The sequence below is a fragment of the Aythya marila genome (genome assembly GCF_965140915.1).
Source record: "Aythya marila genome assembly, chromosome: 8".
NCBI classification, from domain to species: Eukaryota; Metazoa; Chordata; class Aves; order Anseriformes; family Anatidae; genus Aythya; species Aythya marila.
The window spans coordinates 17,852,914-17,880,146 of NC_139049.1; the positions used below are offsets into that span (position 1 = coordinate 17,852,914).

A 27,233-nucleotide genomic window follows, 5' to 3' on the forward strand; every position below is an offset into this window, starting at 1 on the left:
GAGGATTTTATCTTGGTAGCAAATCGGAGGTGTACCTTTTCCCAAGGTTGGTGGGGAAGGGATGCACACTCACTAATGGAACTGGTCTGAGGTGTGTGAGCAACATACACACCAAACCAAAGATGTGCCCAGTGAAGCAGCCTCAGTATGTTATTTTCGCTGTCCAAATGTCATTTGTCTTTTACCTCTATGGCATTTGGCTGGAATACCGAAGGCTCACTGGCATCACTGTGCCGAGGAGCTGCGGCCAGGGCCCAGACAACCACCTGAAGACTTTCTGGGGAGCAAGCACCACCGCGCGCACAGCCTGAGCCCGTGGGCAGCACTCATTTGCAGCCCACGGCTTTGTTTCTTTGGGGTGAGGGAAATGCTTAGCATCGAGGGAGAAGAGGCATTTAAAACGCGCAGCGAGCCCCCAGCCGCGCACGGGAAAGCTCGGGGCCGGAGGCGGCCCGGGCCCCCCTCACCTCAGGGGGCCGCGCGCCGCGGCGGGGAGCGGCCCCGGGGCGGGCGGGCAGGAGGGCGCGGGGCGGGGGCATGCGCAGTGCGGGCGGCCTCTCACCCCGCTCAGCTATGCCAAGTATGTGCGCGGCGGCAGCGCCGCGGCAGCCGGGGGCGCGGAGCCGGAGACACGCCGCCATGGGGCAGCGCGGCCGGGGGCCGTCGGCGCCGCTGCCGCTCCTCCCGGGGGCCGCCGGCAGCCGCACGCCGCCGGGCAGCGGGCGCTGAGGGCGGGCAGGCATGGCCGAGCCGCTCCGCAGGACCCTCTCCAAGCTCCGCGGCAGGAGGTCCCAGCGCGGGGCGGCGGGCGGCGGGCACCGCCACGGCGGGACCTGCGCCCCGCAGGGTAAGCGAGAAGCCGGGGAGGGGGGGGCGGGCTCGGGCTCCCGCAGCCGCTCCGTGCCGCCTGCTGGGGGTACTGCCCGCGGCTCGCAGCTGGCAGCAGCCGCAGCACGGGGAGCTCCGGCCGCCGCCGGCTCGCCCGGCCCCAAAGCTGCCTGATCGGCACCGCGCCGTGTCGGCTCCTGTAACCGCAGGCAAACCAAAACAGCCCTGAAGCCGAGGGGGGTTAAACTGGAGCTGGCAGCACCCGGGGGGATGGAGAAGTGAGTTATTTACTGCAGCTCGGAAGCGTCTGTTGTGCTTGCAGACCTTGGGAAAGCTCCAGCTCTGTCCAGAGCAGAGGTAATCCACTTCGGCACGTCCAAGTTCGGGTCTTGAACCAGTCCTCAGCGATAGCATCTTCACGTCAGGCGTTCTTCATCTCAGGAGTAAAATTTCTTTGTAATAATTGGTTCTTGAGTGCAGCCTGCCGTTCTGTGTGGGTCCCCACACACTTTCTTATCATATGACTGTTTGCTGTTCTCTGGCTTGTGGCTGTTTGTCATTCTTTGGCTTTTGTTGTCTCCATTTTTTTTATATTACACAATGCGTTTGAAAGCTAACAAATAAAACTTTAGTCTCACTGCTGTACCATTTAAATCCATAATAACTTTGTGCTGTGGTTTTACTGAGAGGTTCGGGGAGGAGAGCACGTTCCTGTGGCTGTTGCTCCAAGCCGAGGGGCTGCAGGTTGTCCTGACCTGTGTATGGGGAGGCTGGGACCAGCCGCTCCCAGCGCGTTACAGCCTAAAAAGCAACCCAAAAAGCCCAGCATCGTGCCGAAATGTTTCATGTGTGCACGTAATAGGCAGAGCATTTATCCTGACCTCAGCTGAGCTGAAACGCCGCGGCTCTAGTTCTGAAAGTGTGGTGGAGTTACCATAATGCTTGAGCTTTAACTAGTGACTTATTTAATCTTCTGCAGAAATTGTGGAAGGTGAATTGAACCTCCAACTCCTACTTATTTATGTATTTTCAGTGCCATGTCAAAGCCTTTGGGGAGGAGCTGTTGTCTTGTTCTGTATTTGTACTGGGTTGGCCTGCTCAGCTTTTGGGATGCCCTACAGCCTGGGAGCAGAGCTCTATCACAGGGCAGGTGGTGTCCCTCCAAATGAAGGTTTGCTCTGGAGCAAAAAGTGTATTCCTCGCTTGCATAGCTCCGAAAGCTTCCTATTTATGTGAATTTGTCTCGTTACTACAACAGCTCGTGATGTTTAGAGCTCACTCTGTTCCATGGAACCGCTGGTTGTGCAGATACTTGCATGCGAAACAGTTTGTTACTAAAATAAATAGGCATAAGGGCTTTCAGGATCAGGGCCAAGCTTGAATAAAGGGAAAGCAGTACTTGCAAACACAGCTATTGGTTGCGAGAGCTGCTCTTGGAAGACTTAAATGCAAGTGTATCATTTGGATGGGATTCAGTGAACATTTGCAATCGATGTCTCTTGGCAGCGCGCGGGCTGGTTGGGAGATGCGAGTGGGTAGCTGTGTGCAGGCGCGATACGCAGCGTGCCTCTGCAAGCAGGAGGGTTACGTGAGTGCTCCAAAGCTGCCGGCTTATTAACAAGTCTGCAGTGAGTTGTGCAGGTAGCTTCTTCCCGAAATGCCCAGGTTCGCATTGAGAACAGCTGCGGTGGAGCGCGCTGCCGAGCTCGCTCTGCGTGCCTGCTGCTCCTAGCACAGGGGACAGCACGTGGCTCCAGCTGTGCCGTCGGTGCGTACTTGGGCACGCGTGCTCTTTTTAAGGGTGCCGTAAGAAGCGCAGGCTTTCTGGTTTAGAGAATTGCAGGCTTGCTTAGCCCGTGCAGAAGGGCCTGCATTTCCCTGGAAGAGCAGGAAGTGGCAGATATTTTTGTTTGTGGGAACACAGTTCTTGCACGCTGCGCCTATTTGTATTGCCTGCAGAGTTCCTTGGGCTTTTTGGGGAAGGTGAGGGCCTTGAAGTAGTCATCAGGGGCAGGGAGGAGCCTGCCCAGTGGTGCACTATTAAAAGCTTACCCACTGTTTTAATGCAGCTGTGTCAAGTTGGGAGTTGTGAATGGACTTTGATCGGTTATTAGATGAAAATTTACTTGTAAAATGGCTTATTTAAAAACTTTTCTAGATTTCTCTTTTCACCTTTGATTCTTTTGCGATTGTGTGTTTCATGTTCCCCACAAATCAGAGGATGCTCCTGTCTTCTGTGTAGCCTGCAGCTGGTAAGGACAGTCCTTTCTGGAGGGTTCTGCACAGCAGAGGTCTTCACCTTCGTTTTGTACTTATATGTAGCAGTGAATCTACATGGTTTTGGTAGCTAGTTGAGCAGTACATTATACCAAAAGCATGGGCTGCTCTTCAGTGGCAGAAACAGACTGTAGAACTAGTAGGTAGCAGCTTGTCAAACCCCCTGTACCTGAACTTACCAGAGCAAAAGGCAGCCGTTTCTGTCTAAGTATGCGTGACCTTTCCACAGAGCTGTCTCTCTGCCATTTATCTAAATTACATGGTGTTAAAAATACAGCCCGACTAGTCTGACTTTTTATTAATTATACGAGCATTCTGTTTTGGCAGGCTGAGGTATAATTTTATGATGGTATCAACTTGTCTTTTGCCCTCTTGGATGGGGTCTACGGCAAATGTAGCATGACGGGTTATGTCTTTGTCCTGTTAAAAACAAAATGATATTCTAAGTCTTCCATTCTTTCTGCCTTTCTTTCTGACAGCAGATTTAATTGAAAATGTTTACATAGCTCCACGGAGCAGAAAAGAACCCAAGTCTCCGAAGGCAAGCGAGGTCCCTGAGCACCGGCCACAGATGAACAGCATTACTGTTTCCAAGAAACGCAACTGGCTGCACCAGAGCACCCACAGAGCCCCTTGCCCGGAGGGAGAAAGCACATGTAAGAAAATGCAGGGAGCTGTCACCCAGGTACCCAAGTCTCCCAGCCCGCAGCCTACACCTAAAACTCAGAAGGCTCCTGCCAAGTCCCCGGGAGGGCAGGAGCACCCTGTACCTGGCTGCAGTGCTGTGAGCGCCCTTCCAAGCACCGCGGGCTCCACTGTGCTGAGACGCTGTCCCTTTGACTTCGGTGAGGATAATGATGCAGACGATGAAGGAGAAATATGGTACAATCCCATCCCTGAAGACGACGAGCCAGACATCGTGCGGATCCTCCGTCCTGCTGCGAATCACCCTGTCACCACGGACTGCCCCTCGGGCTGCTGCAAAAGCGTGCCCAGCAGGGACTTAGGGCGGGAGCTGGGGCCCCGCGCTGGCCCCCCAGGCTCCCCAGAGCGTGCAGGAGACGCTCAGCCTGGCGAGCTGGGTCCAGCCGATGCTGTGCACCCTGCGGAGCAGCTGCAGCAGCAGCGGCAGAGGTTTGCCAGCAAGACCCAGGGCGTGCCGGCAGCAGAAGACAATCCTGCGTTCAGGTGCCTTTCAACAGGTAAGAGGGTTCAGGAAGACAAAAGTGTTGTATCTTCTCTTCTCTTCTAAAGGAATAATGAGGCTTTCTTATGTCTCTTTTCTCTTTCTCTCTCTTTTGCATGTATTGAGCAAATTTCCAGTGGAAGTGCATGTTAAGTTCATTTGAAGGAAAAAAAAAGACTCAAGTAGTGATATTGATACCTACTAAATGTAGAGCTGCACAGTGATTTTTCAGTCAGTTTGCTCACCTGGTATGCCTGGATGTGGTTTTCCTCTGCCCTGCTTGCCAGCCCTCTGCAACCAGCTCTGAACTCAAAACAGTCCTTGTTCGTTTTGGCTCCCACCTGGCTGAAAACAAAGGTTTTATAAAGAGAGCTTACTTAAGCCTGTTAATGAGAAGACACACTTGGTTTCCTTTCTGTTAGCTAGTGTCTGATTCAGGTCTTGGGTTCCAGCCTTGAAACTGCTTAATATCTTCAGAAGTTGCTAGGATTTTTAATAAAAACTTTTTGGAAGACTATAAATGCCATTCATCATGTCACTTTCTGTAATTGCTTTCTTGTTGAATCTCTCAGGTTAATCTAATAGACTGGAGAGGAATGGTTTTAACTGGCTTGTTACTTCTGGCTGAGGGTTTGATAGTCTCATTTTAATAATTCCATTGGTATATGAGTTCAGCATCTTATTAAAGACTTTTTCCCAGTCTATTTAAAAAAAAAAAAAAAAGAAAAACAAACAAAACCCAAACAGAAATAACTGAACAAAAGGAAGCAAAAAAAAAAAATCCAAAAAGGTATTTTTTTTTAATTACGGACATTTCTTATATTTTGATCTTAACTCCAGTATCCTGTTGAGAGAGTTACAGTCTTAGCATAAAAATCAGGAGACAGGCAATTCCAGGCTCCACTCCTGGCACCAATTTGGTTTCTTGACAGAGCAGCTCATCTGCCAGCACTCTCTGTATTTCATGTACAAAGCAGATGCATTAGTAATCATCTGCTTCATGTGGATATACAATATTTTTATAATCAAAAGCTGAGAGGGTTCATGTTACACCATGTAGACACCTGGATGCCTGAATTTTGAAGACTGTTCCCCTTGGCTTGCTTTGCAGGCAGTGGAGAGATGTGAGATGATCTGCTTTGTGTATTTTGGGGTTGGTTTAAATGCCTACTTGCACTGAGAGGCAGGTCACTGGCGTCTCTTCCTGGGCCAGCAGAGGACCTGAATCTTGGGTACCAGGCTCCTGTTCTGCATTATCCTCTGGAGGAGCCCTGTCCCTGTGGTGCTCACTCCTGGAAAATTTGCCCCAAATCTGTAAATGCCAGAAGTTATTTTGCCTGGATTTCCAGCGCAGAGATGGCTTCTGGGAATGGGAGATGTTTTCAGAGGCACCAAAGCAACTTCTGTAAACAGCGGAAGAAAAAGCACTCTGTCCTCTCTTTTGGGAGCTCACATTTTGTTCTTTTTGTGGAAATACTGAGATCTGAATGTACTTTAGTCACAAAGTATACTGAGAACATTTATTTAGAAATAGTTCACTTTATAGCCTGCATTGAATACTTAGACCAATTATATTTGCTTGCAAGATAGGGGAAATAGGATATTTTTTCATGGTGAAAGTTTAAGGCACTTTGGAGTGGTCATTATTAAGCATGGTTATTGAGGAAGGGCATGAGCACATCCTACAGGCTGTTTGACCCCCTTTGATTAATTTGGTGATTAATCTCTTGATGTATGACTTTTTAAAAAATAAAACTCTTTATGAAAGAAGGAAAACTTTTTTTTCCATGCAGAAGAAACAATTATTCATAAGAGCACAATTGCCCATTTAAAGAGTCCTTCATTAAACCAGGAAAAAAGTGTTACGAATTTGTCCTGATTGGTTTGGTGTGCACTGAGTTAATTAAGCTATTTTAAATGCAGCTATGCTTTTGCATGCTTTCAATAGTGATCAGGCTGAATAGATTAGTTGGTGATGAAGAGAATCCCTGCTGCTCAGTAATTGGCTTTATCATGGAGAAGTGGTTTCATTCTCCTTTTCAGTCCAGTTAAGGTGTCTACAGTTATTTTCAGTCAAATTTAAAATGACAGCTCATCCATACACAATTACTGCATGAAGGGCAACATGGCCAATTTAACTTTATTTGTGTTGGAACCTTGTTTGAATTGCACTCACAATTGCTACGAAATAGATGTCTATATTCTGAGAGAGCTGCGTACATCATCAAGCAGTAACTCCTGAGAAATACACAGTTACTGCTTTGGGGAAGAGTCTGCTTAACTTTCTTATGAATATAATTTCATATATGTCAGTTTTGGTTAGTGCTAGAACCAAAACCATTAGGTTAGTGCTAGAACCATTTTGAGAAGCAAAGGAAGAAAAAAGTGGTATACTCTTAAAGCCAACAAAATCTTTATTTTGTTTATAATTCGTTGTTTTCTTCTTTGGACAGTTTAACCTTTACAGCTTCAAACAATGCTGCCTTGTTTGGATTTCAAACTTTTGTACAGAGAATGTGGTCATGTATTTTCTTTTTATTATTTTTTGGAAAAGTTTATATTGAAATATAAGGAAAAAATCTAAAAGAATTAATTTATTTGAGGTCTTCCCCAAAAAAGTAGCAAACATATGTCCTGTAAATGTTATTTTTAAATGGGACGTAATTGTAGGGGTGCTAATTTGACCATAGTCATAACTTACATCATGAGTTCCTGGTGTTGTTCAGGTTACTTTCTTCAGTAAATGCCATTTATGTTAATAGGATTTGTCAGGTAATTCCTCATTTAATAATTTTAGCCATGCTGGTTTTTAGAAAGGAAACTGACTAAAAATAAATTGACCCTGTAGCAGAGCTTGAGAAAACACTTAATGTATTTTGTTTATGACAAACACAAAGGGCAGCAGTAAGAAACTAATTTGGTTCTGAGTCAGTAGTGTAGAAACATGGCATCATCTCATGCTTTTAGGTCCCTGGGAGAATTTAGCTGGAAATGTAAGCGGACTGTGGAGCTCGTTTTTAGTTCAGTGTGTACTTGCACAGGCAAAATGGTCGTGGTTGGAAGTAAAGGACATTTTCTTACTCAGTGAACTTCTCATATTGTAGTTAGTTTTTCATATATGCAAAATTTCAAGGTAAATTTTCTTTACAACTGTTTAAGATTGTACTCGGTATGTTTTGCTAGATGTGTGTATCACTTGCAAAATGTTGAACAATAGCACCCCTTTGTAGTGTCTGCTCTTGTGAAAGGTTTACATTGTGGAGCTCCAAATAGGACTTTTTGGAGAATTTGTAATGTTTTAGTTTTTGGGAAGGTTTATTGTTGGGATTAGTGTCCAACTAATTGGGAATCATTTCATGTGTGTCTGTATCTCAGAGGCGTTCTGGTAGGACTTGCTCAGTGTAGCTTGTGAGGACCTTGGCAGGAACCAAAGGTTGGTACTGTGCATTACAGCTCCAGTTGGTGTGTGTTGGGGTTGATTTAAATCAAATTAAAACTACAGTGCTCTTTTTTTCGCTTATGCCATGACCGCTATCCTGCCTTACAAATGCATCTTTTGGGGCCAGTGAGGGCAAATATTTCTCATGCTTGCATGTTGCAAATGAGCTTCCAGCAGTATACATAGATCATTCTGGGCAGCAGATCACGTTTGCTGACTTCCATATGTTGCAAATCCTCTTTGCTTAAATTTTTTCAGATGAAGACATTTTGTGATTTTACTATTTTTCAAGTGCAAGGAGCTGTGGTTACATAAGGCAAAAAAGCATTCACGTGGAATATTTGTGTCACGTCTGTGGTACCAGAAGGATGTGGTATACAGAGGAGAGGTCAGTGACAAAATGTCACCACGTGCAACGAAGCTGCCGTGCGAGGTCATGGGGCAGCGCATCCTGAGCTCCGGCTGGGCTGGTGCTGGAGCCTCGGGCAGGGTGGGTGAGGGCTGCGCTATGCTGACTGCTGCAGGCCGAGGGGGCTCCTGCCTGTGTGGGGCCGCAGCAGTGGGCCAGTAGGGCACCACATGCGCGTCTCGGGCTGAGGCCTCCTCACGGGCATGTCTCTGATCCATCCAGCAACCGTACCTTAAGGACCTGCTGGTGAAAGAGGCAAAGAGGCAAGGGGATGTAGCCACCAAGGACTAAAAGCACTTAATTTAAAGTTGTTATAGCCCTTCTCAGCTCCAGATTTGTACTGAATAACTGATTTTATCCTCTTACTGGGGAAATAGAGCCAAAGCTGCTTTTTGTGCCATGAAAGAAACCTTGAAGGGAGGAGAACTTGGTGCAAGTGGCCCAAATGAGTCGTGCCTGGTACTGAGGCCAGTGGAGTTTGGTCCAATGCCAGCATTCGAATGAAGCCTGCTGTGCTCTGGGTGACATGGAGAATCATTAACATTTAGAATATTTGCAAGGAATTCATTCTTGTTTGCAGATGCTGAACTCTTAAGCCTGGTCAGTGATGCAGAGTGCTGTTAAACGTGTTTGTTCTCCCCTGGGATGGGGTGGCCTCGCAGAGGATGCTCTGAGGCCCGCTGTGGTGCAGAGCAGGCGGCGGTCGGCCTGTTGGCCTCTGCTGCTTTGTAGTCACGTCCTGCTGCCATCAGTGGTCTGTTCAAAGTAGTTCAGCATTTCTGTTCCAGAAAACGTGATCCCAGAGCTGGGTTTGTCACAGCCTAGTTAACATCAGTATACGTTTGACAGGAAGAAAATAAGATACCATTACAGAGTTCTTAGAGATTTTTTTTAATACTTCTAATAATTTCGCCATTGTTTGACCTTGAAGCCTTGAAGCATTATGTGGGTTTGCACACAGGACTGAATTTGTCAAAACAGTAGTTTTCATAGAGTTTAAAAAAAAATTTTTTTTTTGCAGGTTAAAAGAGTGCCTTGGTGTGTACCTCAGCGCATTGCTGGCCTTAGTGGGCCAGTGTGTGGTGTGACCCTGCTGGGAATACTGACCCACACAGCCCTGTATTTCATGTTAACTGTCTGGCGCTGCAGGCAGCAGAAGTTGGACCCAAAGAAGTCACAATGTCAATTGGCTTTTCAGCTATAATGAGATGGAGGGAAGTTCAACTTGCTGGCCTGCTTTTCTAAGCCTGTGCTAGAGATGTGGCAGAAAGGGAAGGTGAATGCCAGCGGGCTGGAGTGTGCCACCAACTGCTACGGGGTGCCTCAGGCCAGCCCACCAGCGCGGCCAGGATGCGAGTCGCAGCACAAGCAGGGCTTTGTCCAGCTTTATCAAACAGCACGTTCCTAACTAGCTGCTTGCCAGAAAAGCACAGCAGACGTGCTGGAAATGGCCCGTGCCCTCCGAGGGCACACCTTTGTGAGATGCAGGGCTAGGTGCGTCTTACTCTGTTGCGCTGGAGAACCCATTCTAAGGTGTTATTCTTCTTAAATGAAACTTTCTGTTACAGAGGTGCTCTTTTAAGCAATTACCTGCAAAAGTTATTAAAGCCAAACTTCTGGTGGGAAACTAGTCTTTGTAGGTGTTTTTTGAGGGGAAAAAGAAAAGGCATCGCATCAGTTTGATCAAAGGCTAGATTGCCTGTTACGCTATTTAAGCTAAGTGAAGTATTAAAAAGTTGTAGTTAAATGGTGAAAACATAATTTGGATGAGCAGGAGAATTGTAAATATCACTAGTAGTATGGTGATTTGGACTTAGTTATTAGGCTTTATACAGTAAGTGTTAGGAAAAACTGTAGAAGCAACTGCTGTAAAGTATCATTTCCTGAGTATCTCAAAGAAGTCTCTTCTTTCTTTCCTTCTACATGCCGTGAATAGATTCTGCCTTCCCCTGGTTAGCAGGGGGGATGGATAGCTGGTAGGTACAGCCATGTGGTCTCCAGCTGCACAAGCAGGGATTAGCCTGCCTGGGGGCTCCCTGGTGCTTCAGCCTTTTGCTCACAGCTACACAAGTCTGGCTGGAGCTACTAGAGTTTGCCAAGGGATGAGTGGATGGGGTGAATATTGCTATCAGGAACCACTATCAGTTTCTTGATGGATAGAAAAGTGGCTCTAGATGAATGCACTTCAGAAATTTTATTTGTATCTATCATTCTGGCCTCAATTCTCCTCTTGCATGCTCCAGCAATTCATGTAAATACCATTGCCTTTCCTGCAGTCATCACTGCCTCATGCTGGTGACAGTGAGAAAGGCTTGAATTGTAACTTAGTTTTTGTATTTCCTTGAAAAAATGAGTGATTTGCCACAAAGATGTCACTTGGGAACTGTATAACTAAGCCCTGTTGTGGGATGGTTGTGCCAGGAAAGGGAAAATTGCTGGCATGCGGCACTGCACGATGCAGCTTTCAGAAGAAAGAAATCCTTGTGTTCCTCTTCCTCCTTCCTGCAGCAGAAAAGGGTAGCTGAAAGCAATGGCAGAAGAGGTGTGAGACACTGCCTGCATCTACAGGGGGAGGGATTTAGTGCACTTTTTTTTAGGGCTGTGCAAAAGAAGTAGTGTTTTTTACCAGGGATGAGCCTGCTTCCTTTAGACTTGAGAGGGCAATGCTAATGTGTTGTCTTCATAACTAACTTCTTTGCAGACAGGAGTGCATGTCATAATCCAGTGTTTTCCCCTTTGATACTGGCCTCGTTGCACCTGTGCCCCAGGAATGCAGTTGTCTGCTTGGATGAAGGGGGATATAACACAAATGGGCCGAGCTGAATGCAGTGGTGAAATAGCTCATTTGTTTATCTGTAGTTTCTGGCCCTTTCATCTCCATAAAGCAGAACAGATCAGGGCTCTGACTATGAACTGCCAAATTTGGCTGAACAAGTCAGCAGAATACAGCTTTCTGTATGCTTGTGAACATTTGATCATCTGACTGATGATTGTCTGAATTGCATTTATAAAGTTAGGACAAATCAACTTATTTTCCCCTAGTTCTATATTTTATTTCCATAGCTGTAAACTGCGATTACCAAATGGTTCAAAACTATATATATGTTCTTTTTTTCCTAAAGGGTCTGGAGTTATACCTGCACACAAGGCTGATATACCATCAACAGAAATTTCTCCTCCAAGTCCCAGTCCCTTGAAAAAAAGTGGATCCATCAACTGGCCCTTCCCTGATAGAATTAAATCTCCCAGAACTGTGAGGAAACTTTCCATGAAAATGAAAAAGCTGCCAGAGCTCAGCAGGAAGCTGAGTGTCAAGGGAACTTCAAGCCATAATAGTTCAGATAATCCTTCTTCCCTGTTGAAAGGGAACTGTCGGGATACAAGCCATACAACCTCTTTGCCATCTTCTGGAAACTCGACTGCAGCTGCCAGCAGGAACGTGATAAGTCGTTACCATCTTGACAGCAGCGTGTCGTCGCAGCACACCTACAAAAAGAAAAGCTCGAGGAGTTCCAAGTCCTCCAGCAAAGGTGGTTACCTCAGCGATGGTGACTCTCCTGAACTCATAACGAAATCAGGTAAACACGGACCTGAAACTAAGTGTGGGAAAGGAAAGGAGAGCCTTCCGAGTAACAGTGGTAAAACTGAGATAGATATTGATGCTTTCAGGCACTACAACTTTTCTGATCAACCCAAGTGTTCTCAGTACATCTCCGGACTCATGAGCATTCACTTTTATGGTGCCGAAGACTTGAAACCACCAAGAATAGACTCTAAAGATGTCTTTTGTGCAATACAGGTTGATTCGGTAAACAAAGCAAGAACAGCCCTGCTTACCTGCAGGACAGCGTTTCTAGATATGGACCACACATTCAACATAGAAATTGAAAATGCTCAGCACTTAAAGCTAGTGGTGTTCAGCTGGGAACCCACCCCGCGGAAAAACCGTGTGTGTTGTCACGGCACTGTGGCTCTTCCCACTCTCTTTCGAGTGACAAAGACACATCAGCTGGCTGTCAGACTGGAGCCAAGGGGACTTATTTACGTCAAGCTGTCGCTTATGGAACAGTGGGAGAACTCCCTCGATGGTCTGGATGCAGATCGGGAGCCAGTGATGTTCGGCGTAGATGCTCGAAAAGTTGTGGAGAAGGAGAACACGGGCTTGATGGTACCACTTCTAATTCAGAAATGCATTATGGAGATTGAAAAGAGAGGCTGTCAGGTACTGTGCATATTTACATCTGTTTTGTGCTGTTAATATTGCTGTGCCAGGATCTCTGCTGTTACAGATCTTTGCATTGTTACTTCAGGAGCATAAGCAGTGAGTGGAAAAGGGGTAATTAAAAAAAAACTTTCCGTGTTTAAATTTTAATTTTTTTTTGCTGCTCCTATTGTTTGTTGAACACTTGTCATTGTATTGTGGGAACAATAACAGGACTGTGATATCAATGCTTCCAACTTGGCCTTTGTAAAGAAATACACTCGCTTGCAGTAGTGTTCTAGGACTGGGCGTAGTTAAATGAACCTGCAGCCTAGCATGTAGGGTCACTGTCAAAATAAGGCACGGCCTTATTAATAAGCCTTTATTAATAAGTCACAGCACTACTAATAAATGAATGTCTTATTAAATAAGAGATTGGGATTTGGCAATGTCTTGTTCTAGAGGCACAGATCATTCAATGAAGACGTAAGTCAAGACAGACAAATCTGTTAGACAGGAAGATGCACAGTCCTAAGGATGGATGATTCCCCTTGGCAACTCACCTGAAATTGGTGAGAGGACTTCAGCACACTGCTCCGTAGCACGTGTGAGCCCTTGGTTTCTTTTACACATGTTCCTGCTCAGGTGAAATTGAGAAGTGATCACACCTACCACTGTTGCTATTCTAAATTGCTGGCAGTTTGGCTGTAAGTCCAGGTGTAGCCAGGTAACGTGGCTACTTAGGTCATGCAATACAGACAGTAATAGTATTTCTATGTAATTACTTATTGAAAGTAATTGCTGATAACAACTGTGATTTTCATTGTGAGTGCTTCTCCTAACATGCAAATCAGTGAAAGAAAGAAGTTGTATTCTTTACAGTATATGTGTCCCATGGTTTCAGCATTTTATTCTGGGCTTATTAGAACCTAGTCATGCAAATGATATTGGGTAATCAAGGCATCACTGGTAATGAGACGACTGGGATCTGAGCTGTCTGCATGCACCTGGTGCTTTTGAGCATGAAATCTGATTTGTGCATTTGCACAGGGAGTACCAAAAATGCAAAATATACTGTTAACTTCTTGTTCTAACCGTGTGCCCGTCTGACGTTTTTCATTTTCTTATAGGCTGCAGACTGCTGTCATGGTATGTCATTTCCACCTGAATTTCAGACATGGCATTAGGAAACTTCAGAGTTAAAAGAAATTCTCTTCGGCAAATACTAGGTCATTCAGTCTTGGGAAAGAGGGAGTACAAATTCCATGAGTAACTTTCCACTTATTTAAACAGGAATTAATATATGGCCAGACAAATACTCTTCTTTGCAAACCTGGATATGTGTGTTCTAAGTCTGTGCGGTCTGCATTAGGTTTTGGGGCTTTTTGTTTGCCAAAGTCCACAGCAGTTCTGGTCTAGCCATTTACAGCTCAGTACACCTGCCTGCAGAGTCCATAAAAATAATGTATTTAAGATTTATTTCCTTTCACTCATGGAAGTGCTTTGTACAAATGATGTTGATGAAAAGTACAGTAATGATAAAATGCAAAATTTGTGTGAAAGCATGTTAAATTAGTAACTCAGTCCAGGTGTGTTGTGGACTTCAGTCCTGTCACCTTGAACATCTGAAGTAACCCCTGCTTTGCATAAAACTTACCATGTAATTTGAAACATGCAAGTCAACATCTTGTCATCTTTCAAAAAGCATCTTGTGGATGTCATAACGGAGCATTCATAGTTCTCTTGAAATTCTTTTTACTGGCATCAAATATAGTTTAGTTTTAGTTATGTCTAGCTTATTCATGCGGAAAAATGTTAAGGATTTTTAAAAGAGGATTTATAGCATTTCTTGGTGTTAGTAGGTAGTCAGTAGTGTGGCTACTTTTTTTCTGCTAATGATGAATAACTATTTTGGTATAGTGTACTTTGGTGTATTTAAAGTTCAAAATGCTCTCTGTCCTCATTTATTTCTGCTGAAGGTCCAGTTTTACGTTGTATAACTAAACAGTTACACCAGGAAAAACAGTGGTGACCTGAATGAATAGGATAAAGGGAGAATCAATGTTTCATCTGTATTTCTATTTACTAAGTTTTGTGTAAAAGTACTAAATGATCTTGAATTACTTGATGGCGTGCTTCTGACTTAAAACTTCGCTTCTGTCAGTGAAGTACTGCTCAGGATGTCTGCTGTTACGGAAAACTAACGTTATTCCCTTACGGATCAACAGTGCCTTGTGTGATGAGTGCTAACTGATGTGGGGCTGTTGTTTTTGCCTCTAGGTTGTAGGTCTGTATCGGTTGTGTGGCTCAGCAGCAGTTAAGAAAGAGCTTCGAGAGGCATTTGAGAGGGACAGCAAGGCAGTTACCCTTTCTGAAAGCCAGTACCCAGACATTAATGTGATAACAGGTAAGACATTTACTTTACTTGTAATATATAATCTGGACATGTGCATAATGTGTTTTCAAAAAGGTGCAATTGGGCTCTGAACTAGTTTTCTGTTGTCATTTAACAAGCTATTAATTACTTCCCTGTATTGCTAAAAGTCAAGTGAAAATGTGTGTTGGAGATGTACAAACCTAGGAGATGTACAAATACCAGGTAGCTGGGCTTGGGAGGGAGGAGGACGTGGAATTCAGCTAACACAGCATTTGGTGCAGGAAGGTAACGGTGCGCAAGGCTGGGGGCTTTCACAGCAAGATCCTGGCAAGCGTAGGAAGGACTGGGAGTGGAGGAACAGAAGGTCTTACAAACCTTATCTTCGTTTGCACCAGTTTTTTAAGTGAGCCTTTTCACAGGAGCTGCACAGTACAATTGAAGTTGTTGAGGTGTTTTTTTGTCATTGTTGAAAGGTGGAACAATTCTAAAACTGTTGATGATATTTGTTATGTAAACAAAAGTTGATCTAATTTAAGGGATCACAGAGTAAACTAACTGCTCCAGGCAGTCAGGCAATAACATTCATTTCCTATGCATCCAGTGATGGAAAAGCATCACGTAACAGTAGTGGATATAAATTTTCTGTGCCAGAGCACTTTGGGACATTCAGACATATTGGAAGGTTCTGTCCTGTTGACTTCTGATTTCATTCCAGCATGTTGGGAATTCATTTTGTGTTCAGTACATTTCATAATTATGCGAAGTAGTGTCAGGAGATATTACTTTGTGACATTTACTTTGTTTAATAGACCTTTTGGTAAAGAACATCCAGCTAGTCAGTTCACCTGACTCACCTTGGCTGGCTTTGCTGTTGGATTTGATGTTGCTCTCGAGCACAAGCATTTGCAGCAGTGGAATCTTGTGTTTATGCTTCACTCTGGTATGAGACATCCTTTTTTAAGAGAAGGTGTATGGTAAAAGTAAATAATACAGACAATCTTATGACTTAATATTTTCTTCTCTTTACATATAAGTTCATGAAAAAGGGCAGCAATGGTTTCTAAAATCATGTTGTTATTATTGAAAACCTCTTTCTTCCCCATTCTAGTAAATCAACTCAGAAGGGGGAGAAACAATCTTTGCCAAACAGAAGAAGCTGTCTGGTGTTGACTTGTAAGCAGATGTCATGTATTTGCCAATGTCAGGCAGATATTTGGTTGATGCAGATTTTTGGCTGATGTGAAATTTGACGCATTTAATTTTGCAATAATAAAAACGTCATTGCACTCCCATGGTCCAAGAAATGATCTGCAATAAAACTGTTTGCAGAATTGATTCAGAATTTTTCTGGGAAAGGTTATAGGAGTTTCCTCCTATCTGTATACAAAAGAACTTGTAATATTTTGTGAACATTTTATATCCCTGACCACATTGTGCACTCAAAAACCACCATAATTGGTTGAAACTGAAGTTTGTACTGCAGGAGTGCTCAGTACAGATACAGAGCCCTGGAAGGGCAGCAGCACTGGTCTGACTGTTGTTTTGTCATGAGCCTAGGATGTGATGGTTAAATTGCAAAGTGCGCTTTAGGGTCACAGTACCATTGCTGAAAGCCTCGTTGATGCTGGTGAGCTTGTGGTGACTGTGCAGGACATCCTGGACAATGAGTCCTCCTTTTGCTACATCCTGCTGTAGTGTAATTTTTTTATATCCAGAGTTAGGGTCATATGAGTGAAAAGCCTTGATGTCTTTCTTACACAAAGCCTACTGGCTATGCTTTTTGTATGCTACATTGCAAGAATGTACCTACCTGATGCTTTACCTATGAGGAAAATTGTTTTAAGAAATGACTTCTTAAAAACGATTCCCCCTGGAAGCCCTGCATCTGTGCCATGTAATGGCCTGTAGTGCCCGTGTTGGTGTTGTATTGAGAAGCCTCGACGCGGTGATGCTGTGCATGTTGCAGGGAGCAGGCAGGGCAGGGCCAAAATATGAGCTGTCCTCTGGTTAGCTGCGAGCACTGGGGGCTGGACATAAAGGTGAGCGTGCGACTTCTGCTGACAGACCTGAGGTACCTGCTGTGCTTAGCACTAGGAATGAAAATGCCCACAGTACAAAATCTCACGTATGCCTGCAGAGTCTGGCTGATGGGGGTGTTTGCCCTGGTGCTTTGCGGCTGCACTTGCAGTGCCGAGGCTGGTGCACGTGATTCATGCTTCTCTAAGCCAAAACATGTGCTCCGTGCAGTGCAGATTCTCAGAGTAACTCCTGGCAGGTTTGAAGAGGCGTGCTTTCTTGTGTCCTGTTTGAAATTTGAGTAGCACTGTTTTTCTATAAGATTATAAAGATATTTTTTTGACAGCTATCCAGAGACCAAAGAATGAACATTTAATGATTAAATCTCGACTGAAAACTGCTTCTGGGATTGGCAGAGGCTTACACACAATTAAGTGTGCTCATGGCCCAAAATGAAGCAGGCTGCCAATTTTAGGAACTGACTGGTAGCAGTGTTTTTGCATCATGTCTGTTCTCATCCGTGTGAACTCATAGCTCTGAGTAAAGCGTGTATTACTGTTAACAGCTCAGTGGGTCAGAAAAATGAGGAATTAATGAAGTGGATGGCAATTTCAGCTTGCCATCTAAATTTGTTCTGTGGGGTGAGGGGTTGTGTCAAGGAGAATGTGCTAGGGGGTTGGCAGCCAGCAGTGGGAAGCGTAGGTTCCTGGAAAATAACAGCAGCCTCCTACAGGGCTAATTTGGCAGAGTGAATAGCAGAAAGATTTCGAAAGGTCAGGGGGCATTTGTGGCTCCCAAATGAGCCTCCTATCCGTGGTTAAACGGGAAAAACTCTTCCAGCAGGTAGAAGTCCTGTGGTTGTGGATGCGTTTGCAGGAATTCCTCCTAGGTTATTGGTAAGAGACGGCTACAAATGTTGCATCAGTGTAAGCTGATGTGATTAAGCCATACCTTTTTACTCATTTCCTGCTGTAAGCTGATTCTGATGTCAGCCTCCTCAGCCTCCCCTGCCAAATCCTGATAAAGTCAGCACCTCTTGCTAGTGTTCTGCCTACGGAAAGGGGAAAAGCACCCCAACCTATGACACGCTGCTCCAGCTCCTGCCACATTTGTCTCAGACATATTTTGACCAGTTAACCCACATGTGGGACATGGGCCTCTAAAATGAGAGGAAGAAATAAAATTTGGTGGAGGAATGTGAGTTACTAAACAGAAACTTAAGAATCTGCCACTTCTGTAACTGCTATCCATTTAAACAAAGCCATCATCAAAAAAAAAAAAAAAAAAAAGCAAACAAAGGCCCAGAAGAATATGTTTTCAGGAAAATACAGATGGTTATTCCGGGTTTTTATGTTCCTGCTGGAATGTTCCTGTTTTAAGCTCAGGGCGGGCTGCTGTGTGCTGGGTGTTGCTCTGCAGAGATGCAAGTTTTGTTTGGCTGCCCCACTCCTCAAACTGCAGGGAAGGATGGTCTGACCGCTCCAGTGCAGCCCAGTTAGCCACTGCTCATGCAGTGCGACATGGATGTCTGCATTGATAGAGGTGCAGCCTTTCTTCATTTTGGGAGTAAAAACATTTATACAGAGAGAAGCCAACTTTTACTTGTATTCTGCATGTAAACGTGGCTGTGAAGGGGAAGGTGTTAACTCCTTCCCTGTATTTCTTTTTTAGAAACAGGCTCATGAGAAAGCCCGCTGCGATACAGTTCAGTTTGCAGCTAAGTTATAAAGACTGAGCTCATCCAAACTTGTGCTTTGTTAAATATCAGAATGTGGTAGTGTTTGCTGCCTCTGATAGCATCATGTTCATGTGTGTTCCAGGGCCTGCTGCTGGTTGGAGTCTTGTGTTGGGTTTTCTTCGTACAGTTGCTGAAACCCCACAGACACTGAAGTACCGCCCAGCCTTTAAAACCAACTTACAGAAGTGCAAATGTTCAGTTCTCAGCATCCCCCTAGCTGTGGCCAGTGCCTGTGCTAGTCCCTCACAGCTGTTCCCCTGTCCCTTTCTCCCAGATTTGTCATGAGCATGGAGGATTTTCTCATGAGATGGGTGAATTTTGTATGCCTTAGTGCTCCCAGCCAATTCTGATCGGTGAACATGCAGCTTGCTAACAGCAGCTATCATTGTGTCTTTTCTGAAGGCGTCCTAAAGGATTACCTGCGAGAGCTACCCTCGCCCCTCATAACTAAGCAGCTCTATGAAGCAGTGGTGGATGGCATGGTAAAAAATCCCCTGAAAATGGCAGCGAATGGTTGTGAAAATGACCCAAGTGACTCTGAGCACACAGTGGCCCTTCTAGATTGCCTGCCAGATGTTGAGAAGGTGAGTGGTATTAACAAGGTCAAGTGATGGTAAATGACTTGCTCCAGAAAATAAAGTAGCATTTTCACTCTGTATTTAGAACATGTCAAAAAGCGTACATCAGTTTTCTGACTTAACAGTCCACATCGACTTTTGATGCTCCAAGTCTTTGAAAATGCTTCCTTTGGTAAAGATACATGAGAGCTTTACAGCTGAAAGTGAAGGTACCTGGACGTAACTTTAATTAAAATGTACCTTTGTGAATTGTCTCTGCAAGCTAAGCAGTTAAAATTACACTGCTTTATGGATTTCACGTAAGGCATTCCCATTTACAGCAGGAGGGGGTTGCCAGACAGTTAGCAACAGGTCATTTTTTATTAAAGCAAGTAGACTTCTGGAAGCTTGTTCTGATGCTGAAGTCTTATTGAGGGTTTCTTTATTTTCTAATGTATCTGGATTGCCTGTAATGCTTCTGCAGTCTCTCCCTGCCGTCACACCCTCTCTCCACTGTGAGAAAACTCATCCACATAAAACTGAGATCAGGTAAAAAGCGAGATGAATTTTACCTGAAATTTGCTCTTAACTAGGAGACTTAATACAATTTTTTAATTCAGCACTTAGGTGTGCCACTGAGGGGTGTTGGTAGCAAATCCTCAGCTTTGAGTCTTGGTCTTATCCCTCTAGAGCAATGATGTTAGGATGTCAGCACTGCCTCATCTAATATTTTGTTCTTTCAGGCTACCCTGAGGATGCTGTTGGATCACCTGAAACTGGTGGCTTCTTACCACGAAGTGAATAAGATGACGTGCCAGAACTTAGCTGTGTGTTTTGGGCCAGTTTTACTGAGCCAGAAGCAGGAGACCACCAACCATAACAACAGAGTCTTCACAGACTCAGAGGAGCTTGCTAGTGCCCTGGACTTCAAAAAACACATAGAAGTTCTTCACTATTTACTCCAGCTATGGCCAGGTACTGTTTCATGAGCCTGATCAGAGGAAAATGTCAAGTCACTGCTGTATGTTTTTACTGTGTGTCAATGTAGATTAAGTCGCGGGATAATTAAGCGGCATCAGGATTCTTAAAATATAAGGTACTGTGGCATCACCTATAAACGTAAAGAAATCATGACAAGTATATAATCTACTCTTTGTGCTCAGTCACTTCGCTTAATGGGAAGTTTGTTGTTTTAATTACTTTCTAACCAAATGGGAGTGTTTGAGTGTAACATAAGAAGCAGTGAAAAGTGCTTTATGTAAGTCAGGGCACCAGAGAAAGCAGACCCAGTAATAATAATGTCTCCGCATCTGAATTACAGTGTTTTTCTTTCTTTCCGTTGCTTTTATGCTTCTACTATTCAGGATTCTGAGTGTATGGGATTCATTAGTTGTTTCAATGGTTTGCTTTATTTCTGCATTTGTAATTTGGCAGAGTTGCTCCTTACAGTAGGAGCTATGCAGGTTCTGGTAGTTTCTCCAGAGCTTTGCATAAGGAAGAATGTTGCGTGTGGTGATTTCTGTTGTTTGTTTTGTTTGCTTTTTTTGTCTTTTTGTTTTATTTATAAAAAGGTAAGTACCTTTTATCTCCCCCTTCAAACTTAAGAGGTCGTATGGTTTTGCCCAATTTGGGGTGTGTTCCCAATAAGAAAGGAAATGAAATTCCAGTCTTAATTAACTACTGAAGTTCCAGTGAAGGCAATTATTTCTGCTAAGATCTTCCTTTCAAATGGGCAATGACTATTCAGTGTTCAAATTTCCCTGACGATTAGGGGAGACATAAGTGGAAATGCAGTGGCATCAGTGAGCCTTGTATTTCAGCCCACAGTGAATTCCTTAGCATTTCTTCTGTTGTTGAATCGCACTAAACACTGCTCCAAGGCAAGAGCAGATGAAGGTATTGGAGCTTCTCAGTTAAGTTTGAGGGTAACGCTGTGAAACAACTCAACATTAGATCCAATGGGCTTAATTTTGTTTTCAGATACTCATTGGCCAAATAGTTGTTGAAAGTTTCCTTTCTATACAGATGATGGATCTGTTGATCTGTGCTGTAGTAGCTTCCTTTTTCACAGTGGTTTCACTGATGGTGTGGAGAACTGGTGGCTTGGTTTTTTTTGTTTGTTTGTTTGTTTTTTGTTTTGTGTGTGTGTGTGGTTTTTTTTTTGGTACTCTGAGTATTTTAACATTTGTTTCTCAAACATGAACAGTGTAAACCCTTAAATGCTTGAGACTAAGAGAAGATGCATCTCGTCTTAGCAGCTTCTTAATTGTTCCCTTTTAGAACGTAGTAACTGCTCTTAGGAAACTGCTGATTTTCTGCACCAATGAAACAATTACAGTTAATCTAAAGGAATAATGTGTCTGATGCTATGTGTTCTTAAACTTATTTTTACATGAGGAGGAGGAGGTCTGCTTGTTAGTACCTTCTGGGTGAGACGATAACTGCAGCTATCATGATCTTTGTTCCTATTACGAACAGTCTGCATGCTGGGTGCATCACAGGGCTCCATCCCCTGCCGAAAACCTCTTGCCAAGAGTGCCAGCAGCAGTTGGCTGGCTGGAAGCACCTGCTTCTGCCTCCATTTCTTAGCAATGGGAGAGATGAGTTTGGCAAAAAAGTCAGTGTGGATAGTAAATGCCCTGAGGGAAGAACAAATACTGTCTCCATTGTGTGTTGTTTTTTTTTTTTCTTCCTCCCCCTGGAAGTCTGATTTCCTAATGGACTGCTTCCATTAGAAAGCAGCTTGGAGACAAAGTAAATGGCAGTGCTTTTGTACTTCTTTCTTCACACTCTGCTGACCTGACAGTGACTGTGTCCTGGAGTTGCCTTGGGTGAAAGCTCACCGGGCAGCTGTGCCAAGCATGCACCAACCATGTTCTGGGTCAAAACCTCTGGGAAGCTGCCTGGTGTCTGGTCTTCTCAGTGCAGCCCCACAGAAACCTGCCTCTGGCTGAAAAAAGAGCCAGAGGAAGCTGGCTCTATGTATGTGCCCTTGTCAGCAGTGGCTGGCAGCCCCAGAGCCACCGGGCACCAGTTTTCAGTCACATCCATGAGGCAGTGCAAGAGAGGTGGGAAATGTGGCTGGAAAAAGGGATAAAGAGCTGCTTAGGCAGCAAATACTGCACAGAAACTCATCGTGACACTTTGGGGATAGTTCATGGCATGGCTGCTGTGGGGAACAAAGGCACATAGATGCAGCTTTGTCTGTAGGAGTACGCACTACTGTCGAGGAGGTGAGAGTAAGGTAAGTAGTAGAGCTCTTCACCTTGAAGAAAAGGCTGAATCCTATGGCTTGAAAGAAAAAGGTGTGCAGGACACTGTGCTAAAATTGAGGTAAATACGACTGCAGAGATGTGAGTGAGCAAACACCTGGTGTGATGTGAACAGAGCACCTGGACCTGAGGGAGAGATTGCAGTCTGGTCTCTTCCATTTAATCTCCAGGAGCTTGGGACAGCTTGATAACCAACATGTTGTGCAATACTTCAATTTCCGTATTTTTCCAACCGAAAACAAGTAAGTCCTTGTTTGGTTAGAACATGCAATACTGGCAAGTTATTGTTAACCCATGCCCCTTCGTCTTAATGGAGCATAGCCTAAACAGAAGGGCTTTTGTTACGGGAGAGGCAGGAAAAAAAAAAAAAAAAAAGCAGTGATAGTTATTGCACGTTACCATGCAAGACGTAAAGCAAGGCTAAAGTCTCCCTAAGAAACCTGTAGTGTGGCCCAGAGAGAAACATTTGGCAGGTCTCGGGGCTGAGGCTGTGCCTGTGAGGAGTCTGAGGGAAAATGGGTCAGATGCTGAACGAGGTGTGTTTGTGCACGCTGTGTGTTCAGCAGTGAGCACACGTAGGGAGTCTCTGCATTTAATGACAGGAGGCAGTGGTCTGTTTAAAACCAAAAAAAAAAAAAAAAAAAAAGAAGTTTTGCAGCTCAGACATTTAATAGGCACAGGCCAGTAAAAATATTTGTGCTGTTTACTGTAGGAGGCCGGTAACAGTGGAGGAGACTGTTAGTAACTTGTGCTGTGTAATTATGAGCTCAGGTAATGCTGCCAGCAAACCTGCCTGAGTGTGCCTCTGATTGTGGCTGCTTAGAAAAATTAATGCAAATGAGCTTCTATTAATAGTGCAAAACATTAGGGCAAGAGAGAAACACCAGAGTTCAGCTCTAGTGCATCTCTAGCTTCTCTAGGTGTTTCTCAGTGTTGGTATTTTTGTTGTGTTTTAACCTCTTCTGCTGTGCCTGCTTTCTGTTACTTCTTTTAGCCTGGATGAAGCGTGTGAGCTGAGCTGTTTGCTTTTCTTTGACCCGTAGCTGAATGGTGTTTGACTAATGCAGTGAATTTAATTAGTGCTCCTCTGGGAGTTTCTCCTAAAGAGGGTTTCTCTGTTGCAGTTTGATTCTGGCATGACCCTTCAAAACAGCTTTTACAGTAGTTTTCCTATAGTATTTTGTATCAAGGGGTGGCAGAAGACGTGACAGTGCTGGCTGTGAGTGAGCACGTGTCCCTGCATGCTGTCAGCCTGCACTGCAAAGGGGAGCCTGGGCACTCTGCGATGCACTCTGTGTTGCAGCGTGAATTCAGCCACATCTGGTTTAACTTATCCTTTTTTCCAGTACATCACTCAGCTGCCCAAGAACCGGCACATCCGAACATGCTTCCAGAGCACCCCTCGTCCCTGAACTACCTGAGGCTCAGGAGGCCCCGGCCTCAAATGCTGAATCTGAGCGGTGCTGACATGGCTGGGGTGCTCAGGCTGAGGCCAGCCGGCCTGGACAGCCCATCGAGCAACCGCTACGCCGGCGACTGGAGCAGTTGTGGGGAGAGCTACTTCTCAGACCCAAAAGACTGTCTGGGTGAAGCAGACTATGATTACGTCCCCTCGGAAGATGCAGAAAGCGGGGATGACAGTGGCAGGGTGGATGACTTGGACGGGCTCACGACGTGCTCGCAGCCTGTCCCTGGGGAGCATGCGTTTCAGAGCTACCTGACAATGCAAGCGATAGATTCGGCAGTGGACCAAAGAGCAAACCTCAAAGACCTACAGGAAAGTATTGATACCCTGATAGGAAACCTGGAAAGGGAACTCAACAAAAACAAACTAAACATGAGTTTCTAAGCCCTGGCCTGCATGATGCCGCCTCACAGTGCCTCTGCCCCTTGCTGGGATCTCCCTGCAGTGCTGAGAGGGGTGCCGGTGCCCTTGGACGAGCTGCCACGAGACTGTGGCCCACCTTGTGTTAATGAGTCTGTTTCAAGGCATTCCGTTATATTTCTGCCTTCTCGGTAGAATGTGTTGGCCTGATCCTGGTGTTTAAGGCTTGGAAACCGTCAAGTGATTCCATGTAGTGGCATTTCTCCCTGAAAATGCTATGCACTTAGGCGGTTTGGGCAATGTCTGACAGAGGAGAAATCAACATTTCTGCTGTCTGTAACAGCAGGAATCTTGTTCCTGAAACTTTAGCTCTGGTACAGAAGTTCCTCTTGGAAGAGGATTTATGCTGCTTCGCCTGAGTTTTGCAGCATGAACTTTAGATAGACTCATTTTACTATATATGCAATGGCTGCTATGAAAAATGCTTTATATATATATATATATATATATATATATAATATTTATATATAAAGTTTTAATTGTACAAATATTAATGTATTCATGTATTAACACTTTTCAATAATTATTTAAACAAGCTATAATTAAATATTTTTCTAACCTTGTATACATCTGTGTATAAACATGCATGTCTCTGTAGCAGCCTTTTGAAAGGAAAGGTCTCCGAATTTTGAAACAGCCCTGTTTCTGAGATGACTTGTTCAGTGAAGCCGAGATGAAGCTACCCCTGGAGTAGCACAGCATGATGAAACTACCCCTGGAGTAGCACAGCATTTGATTTATGCACAGAAACGTGTTCAGAGAGAAGGCACGGTGAATGATTAATATCAATGACTTTGTGTTGCAGGGCATTGATTTGCAGGTGTTGACTGTTAACCTCTCCTCCCCCCAAATCTCCAAATCAAAACCCTACAACCCTTTCAGATTAATTTTAAGGATTTTTTAGGATTTCTGGCAGTGAACTTTTCTACTGTCTTTAAGGGTGACCAGCATGCACAGCAAGGAGATTAAGGCATGATTATTTATTTTTTGTTCTTCAGATTTTTCTGTATTTTTTTTCATGTAAAGAAGGTCTGAAAGGTGCTGACTTTAAAATAGAAAGACTTTTGGTTTGTCCCTCTAACCTCTTCCCATATTCTTGATGCTTTGACACTTCTTTTTGCTCCAGAGTTTCCTGTGTCTTTGTTGAGCTACCACTGTCTGTCTGCTGGTAGCAGTGTTTAAGCCCTTTGGAGATGCGAGCACAGCAGCAGTTATTTTTTCGGAGCCTTTAGTTAATCTCCCCCAGATGGAAACCTGGGCTGTCCTACAGGGCCGAGTGGGCAGAGTGGTGTTACTCCCGGGGAACTGCAGAGGGATCGCAGTTCGCTGCGTTAGATTCAGCTGTCAGCGTGCTGTCAGAGCAACTTTTATCCTTAGTCATTGGTGTGTGGTGAGTAATTAAATATTTGATGGTAACCAAACACAATCTTTGTTTAATTAAGAATAATTACCAAATTACATACAGTTACTGTGATAGCCCCTCTAACAAACAGGAGACAAACAGGTGTCAATCCTTGTCCTTTACAGGTCACCCTTGGTGAGGAGTGGGGGATTTGGGGAAGAGGTGTGAAGTGGTTATTTGTTCTGAGATGTCAAGTCTTTGTCAACTGGCAGGTTAGAATTATTTTCATGTTTTCGGTACAATGTTGGCATTCCGCCATGGCTTTCTAATCTCCGTGTGGGTAAGTGCTTTTCTGCCAACCCATACTTCCTTATATTGCTTAGCTGAAGAGTTATTTATTTACAACAGCAAGGAATTAAGGATTGTTATGACAAACTTTATCCCTCTTTTCTAAGGAGTTATTTTAAAATGGTTTCAAATGGTTTATTCAATCTCATTAATTTATTTTTTGTAAGTGTTAAAAGATGCAAAACAATTATTGCAATATGATGATAATGTATGAAAATGTAAATTTAACCTGAAGCATTTATCAATAAATCAATGTATTTTTTTAAACTTTTATACCTACAGAATGTGCATACATTTTAAACTACAAATTTTAATTCCAAATAAAATTTGAATTAAGAACAAAATTTGACTATGCATGGTTACTGATTATTTGAATCTGCCTAAGGTGATACCATACCTTTGTGCTAGCTGCAGATATGAATTACTTCCATAAAGACATTTAACTTTGTGGAAGTATTTTTTGTCTTCTCTAGGTTGATCAGCATTTCAGTTACACAATTTAAAAAAAAAAAGAAAAAAAAAAAAAGAGAGAGAGAGAGAAAGAAAATGTTCTTAAATCCAGAAGGAATAATATTCCGAAGAAGTCACCAAACTAGTATTTTAGCAGCAGTTCTGTCTTTATATGTTTTATTGCAGGATGCTGCAGCTTTTGATTGTACCCTGTCTTGCACTGGGTATGTAAATTTATTAGCACTAGTTAAAAGGTGTTTGTGTTTTTTAAAGCTATTTGATAAATGGTACATTCATTTTTAATTGTTTTTAGTAATCAAGATGATGCAAATGAGTGCCTTTGAATATATCAGAGCTTTTCCTGCAGGAAGACGTCACTCGGTACAGCACTGTGCTGTTCTGTCAACTTTTAATACGGTAATCTTGCAATGGGAAATAATGACCTGATAAAACTGTATTACCATTAATCTAATGAGATAATTAAAATATAGTCAAGCAAAGACAATTTAGTATTGGTATTATTGAAATGAAACATTTGATTTGTTATTTGTTCTAGTTATAGCAACTTGTACAACACACTTTGTATCCTAGAAACCCCTCTTTTAATGAGATTTCCTGAGTGGTATTTTTGTTTTATGTTGTACTTTATATGAGGTATATGCACTCTTAGATACTATTATATTTATATAGTTGCTTATATAATCTTATATAAGTCAGGTTGCATCCTTTTTAGGATTGTTGCAGATTCTTAAGGAACAAGATTAGTGTGGGAATTACCCTAATCTAGAAACACCAAGTGAGGAAATTAAAATAATTTGCTTCTACCAAGATAGTAACAAGCATTGTGTATAGAAAAGGACAGCCTTGGGCTGTTGGGCTTTGCAGGGCAGAGCTTCTACTGAACCCTG

General features: G+C 43.8%; 1 protein-coding gene across 4 annotated transcripts; it reads left to right on the top strand.

Moving 5' to 3' along the window:
* Nucleotides 1-585: 585 nt before the first annotated feature.
* On the top strand, nucleotides 586-26,213 carry SYDE2 (synapse defective Rho GTPase homolog 2). Of its 4 annotated transcripts, XM_082766643.1 has the most exons (8): nucleotides 586-847; nucleotides 3,585-4,307; nucleotides 11,262-12,361; nucleotides 14,621-14,747; nucleotides 18,874-19,055; nucleotides 19,772-20,003; nucleotides 23,013-23,071; nucleotides 23,647-23,733. In XM_082766643.1, exons 1-7 carry the CDS (start codon nucleotides 742-744, stop codon nucleotides 23,021-23,023), a joined length of 2,481 nt encoding a protein of 826 aa, XP_082622769.1. In that variant the 5' UTR covers nucleotides 586-741; the 3' UTR covers nucleotides 23,024-23,071; nucleotides 23,647-23,733. The 4 variants fall into 4 exon arrangements, with proteins under 4 accessions (XP_082622769.1, XP_082622766.1, XP_082622767.1 ...); XM_082766640.1 differs by lacking the exon at nucleotides 23,013-23,071 and having other exon boundaries at nucleotides 23,647-26,213; XM_082766641.1 differs by lacking the exon at nucleotides 23,013-23,071 and having other exon boundaries at nucleotides 3,588-4,307; nucleotides 23,647-26,213.
* Nucleotides 26,214-27,233: the final 1,020 nt, after the last annotated feature.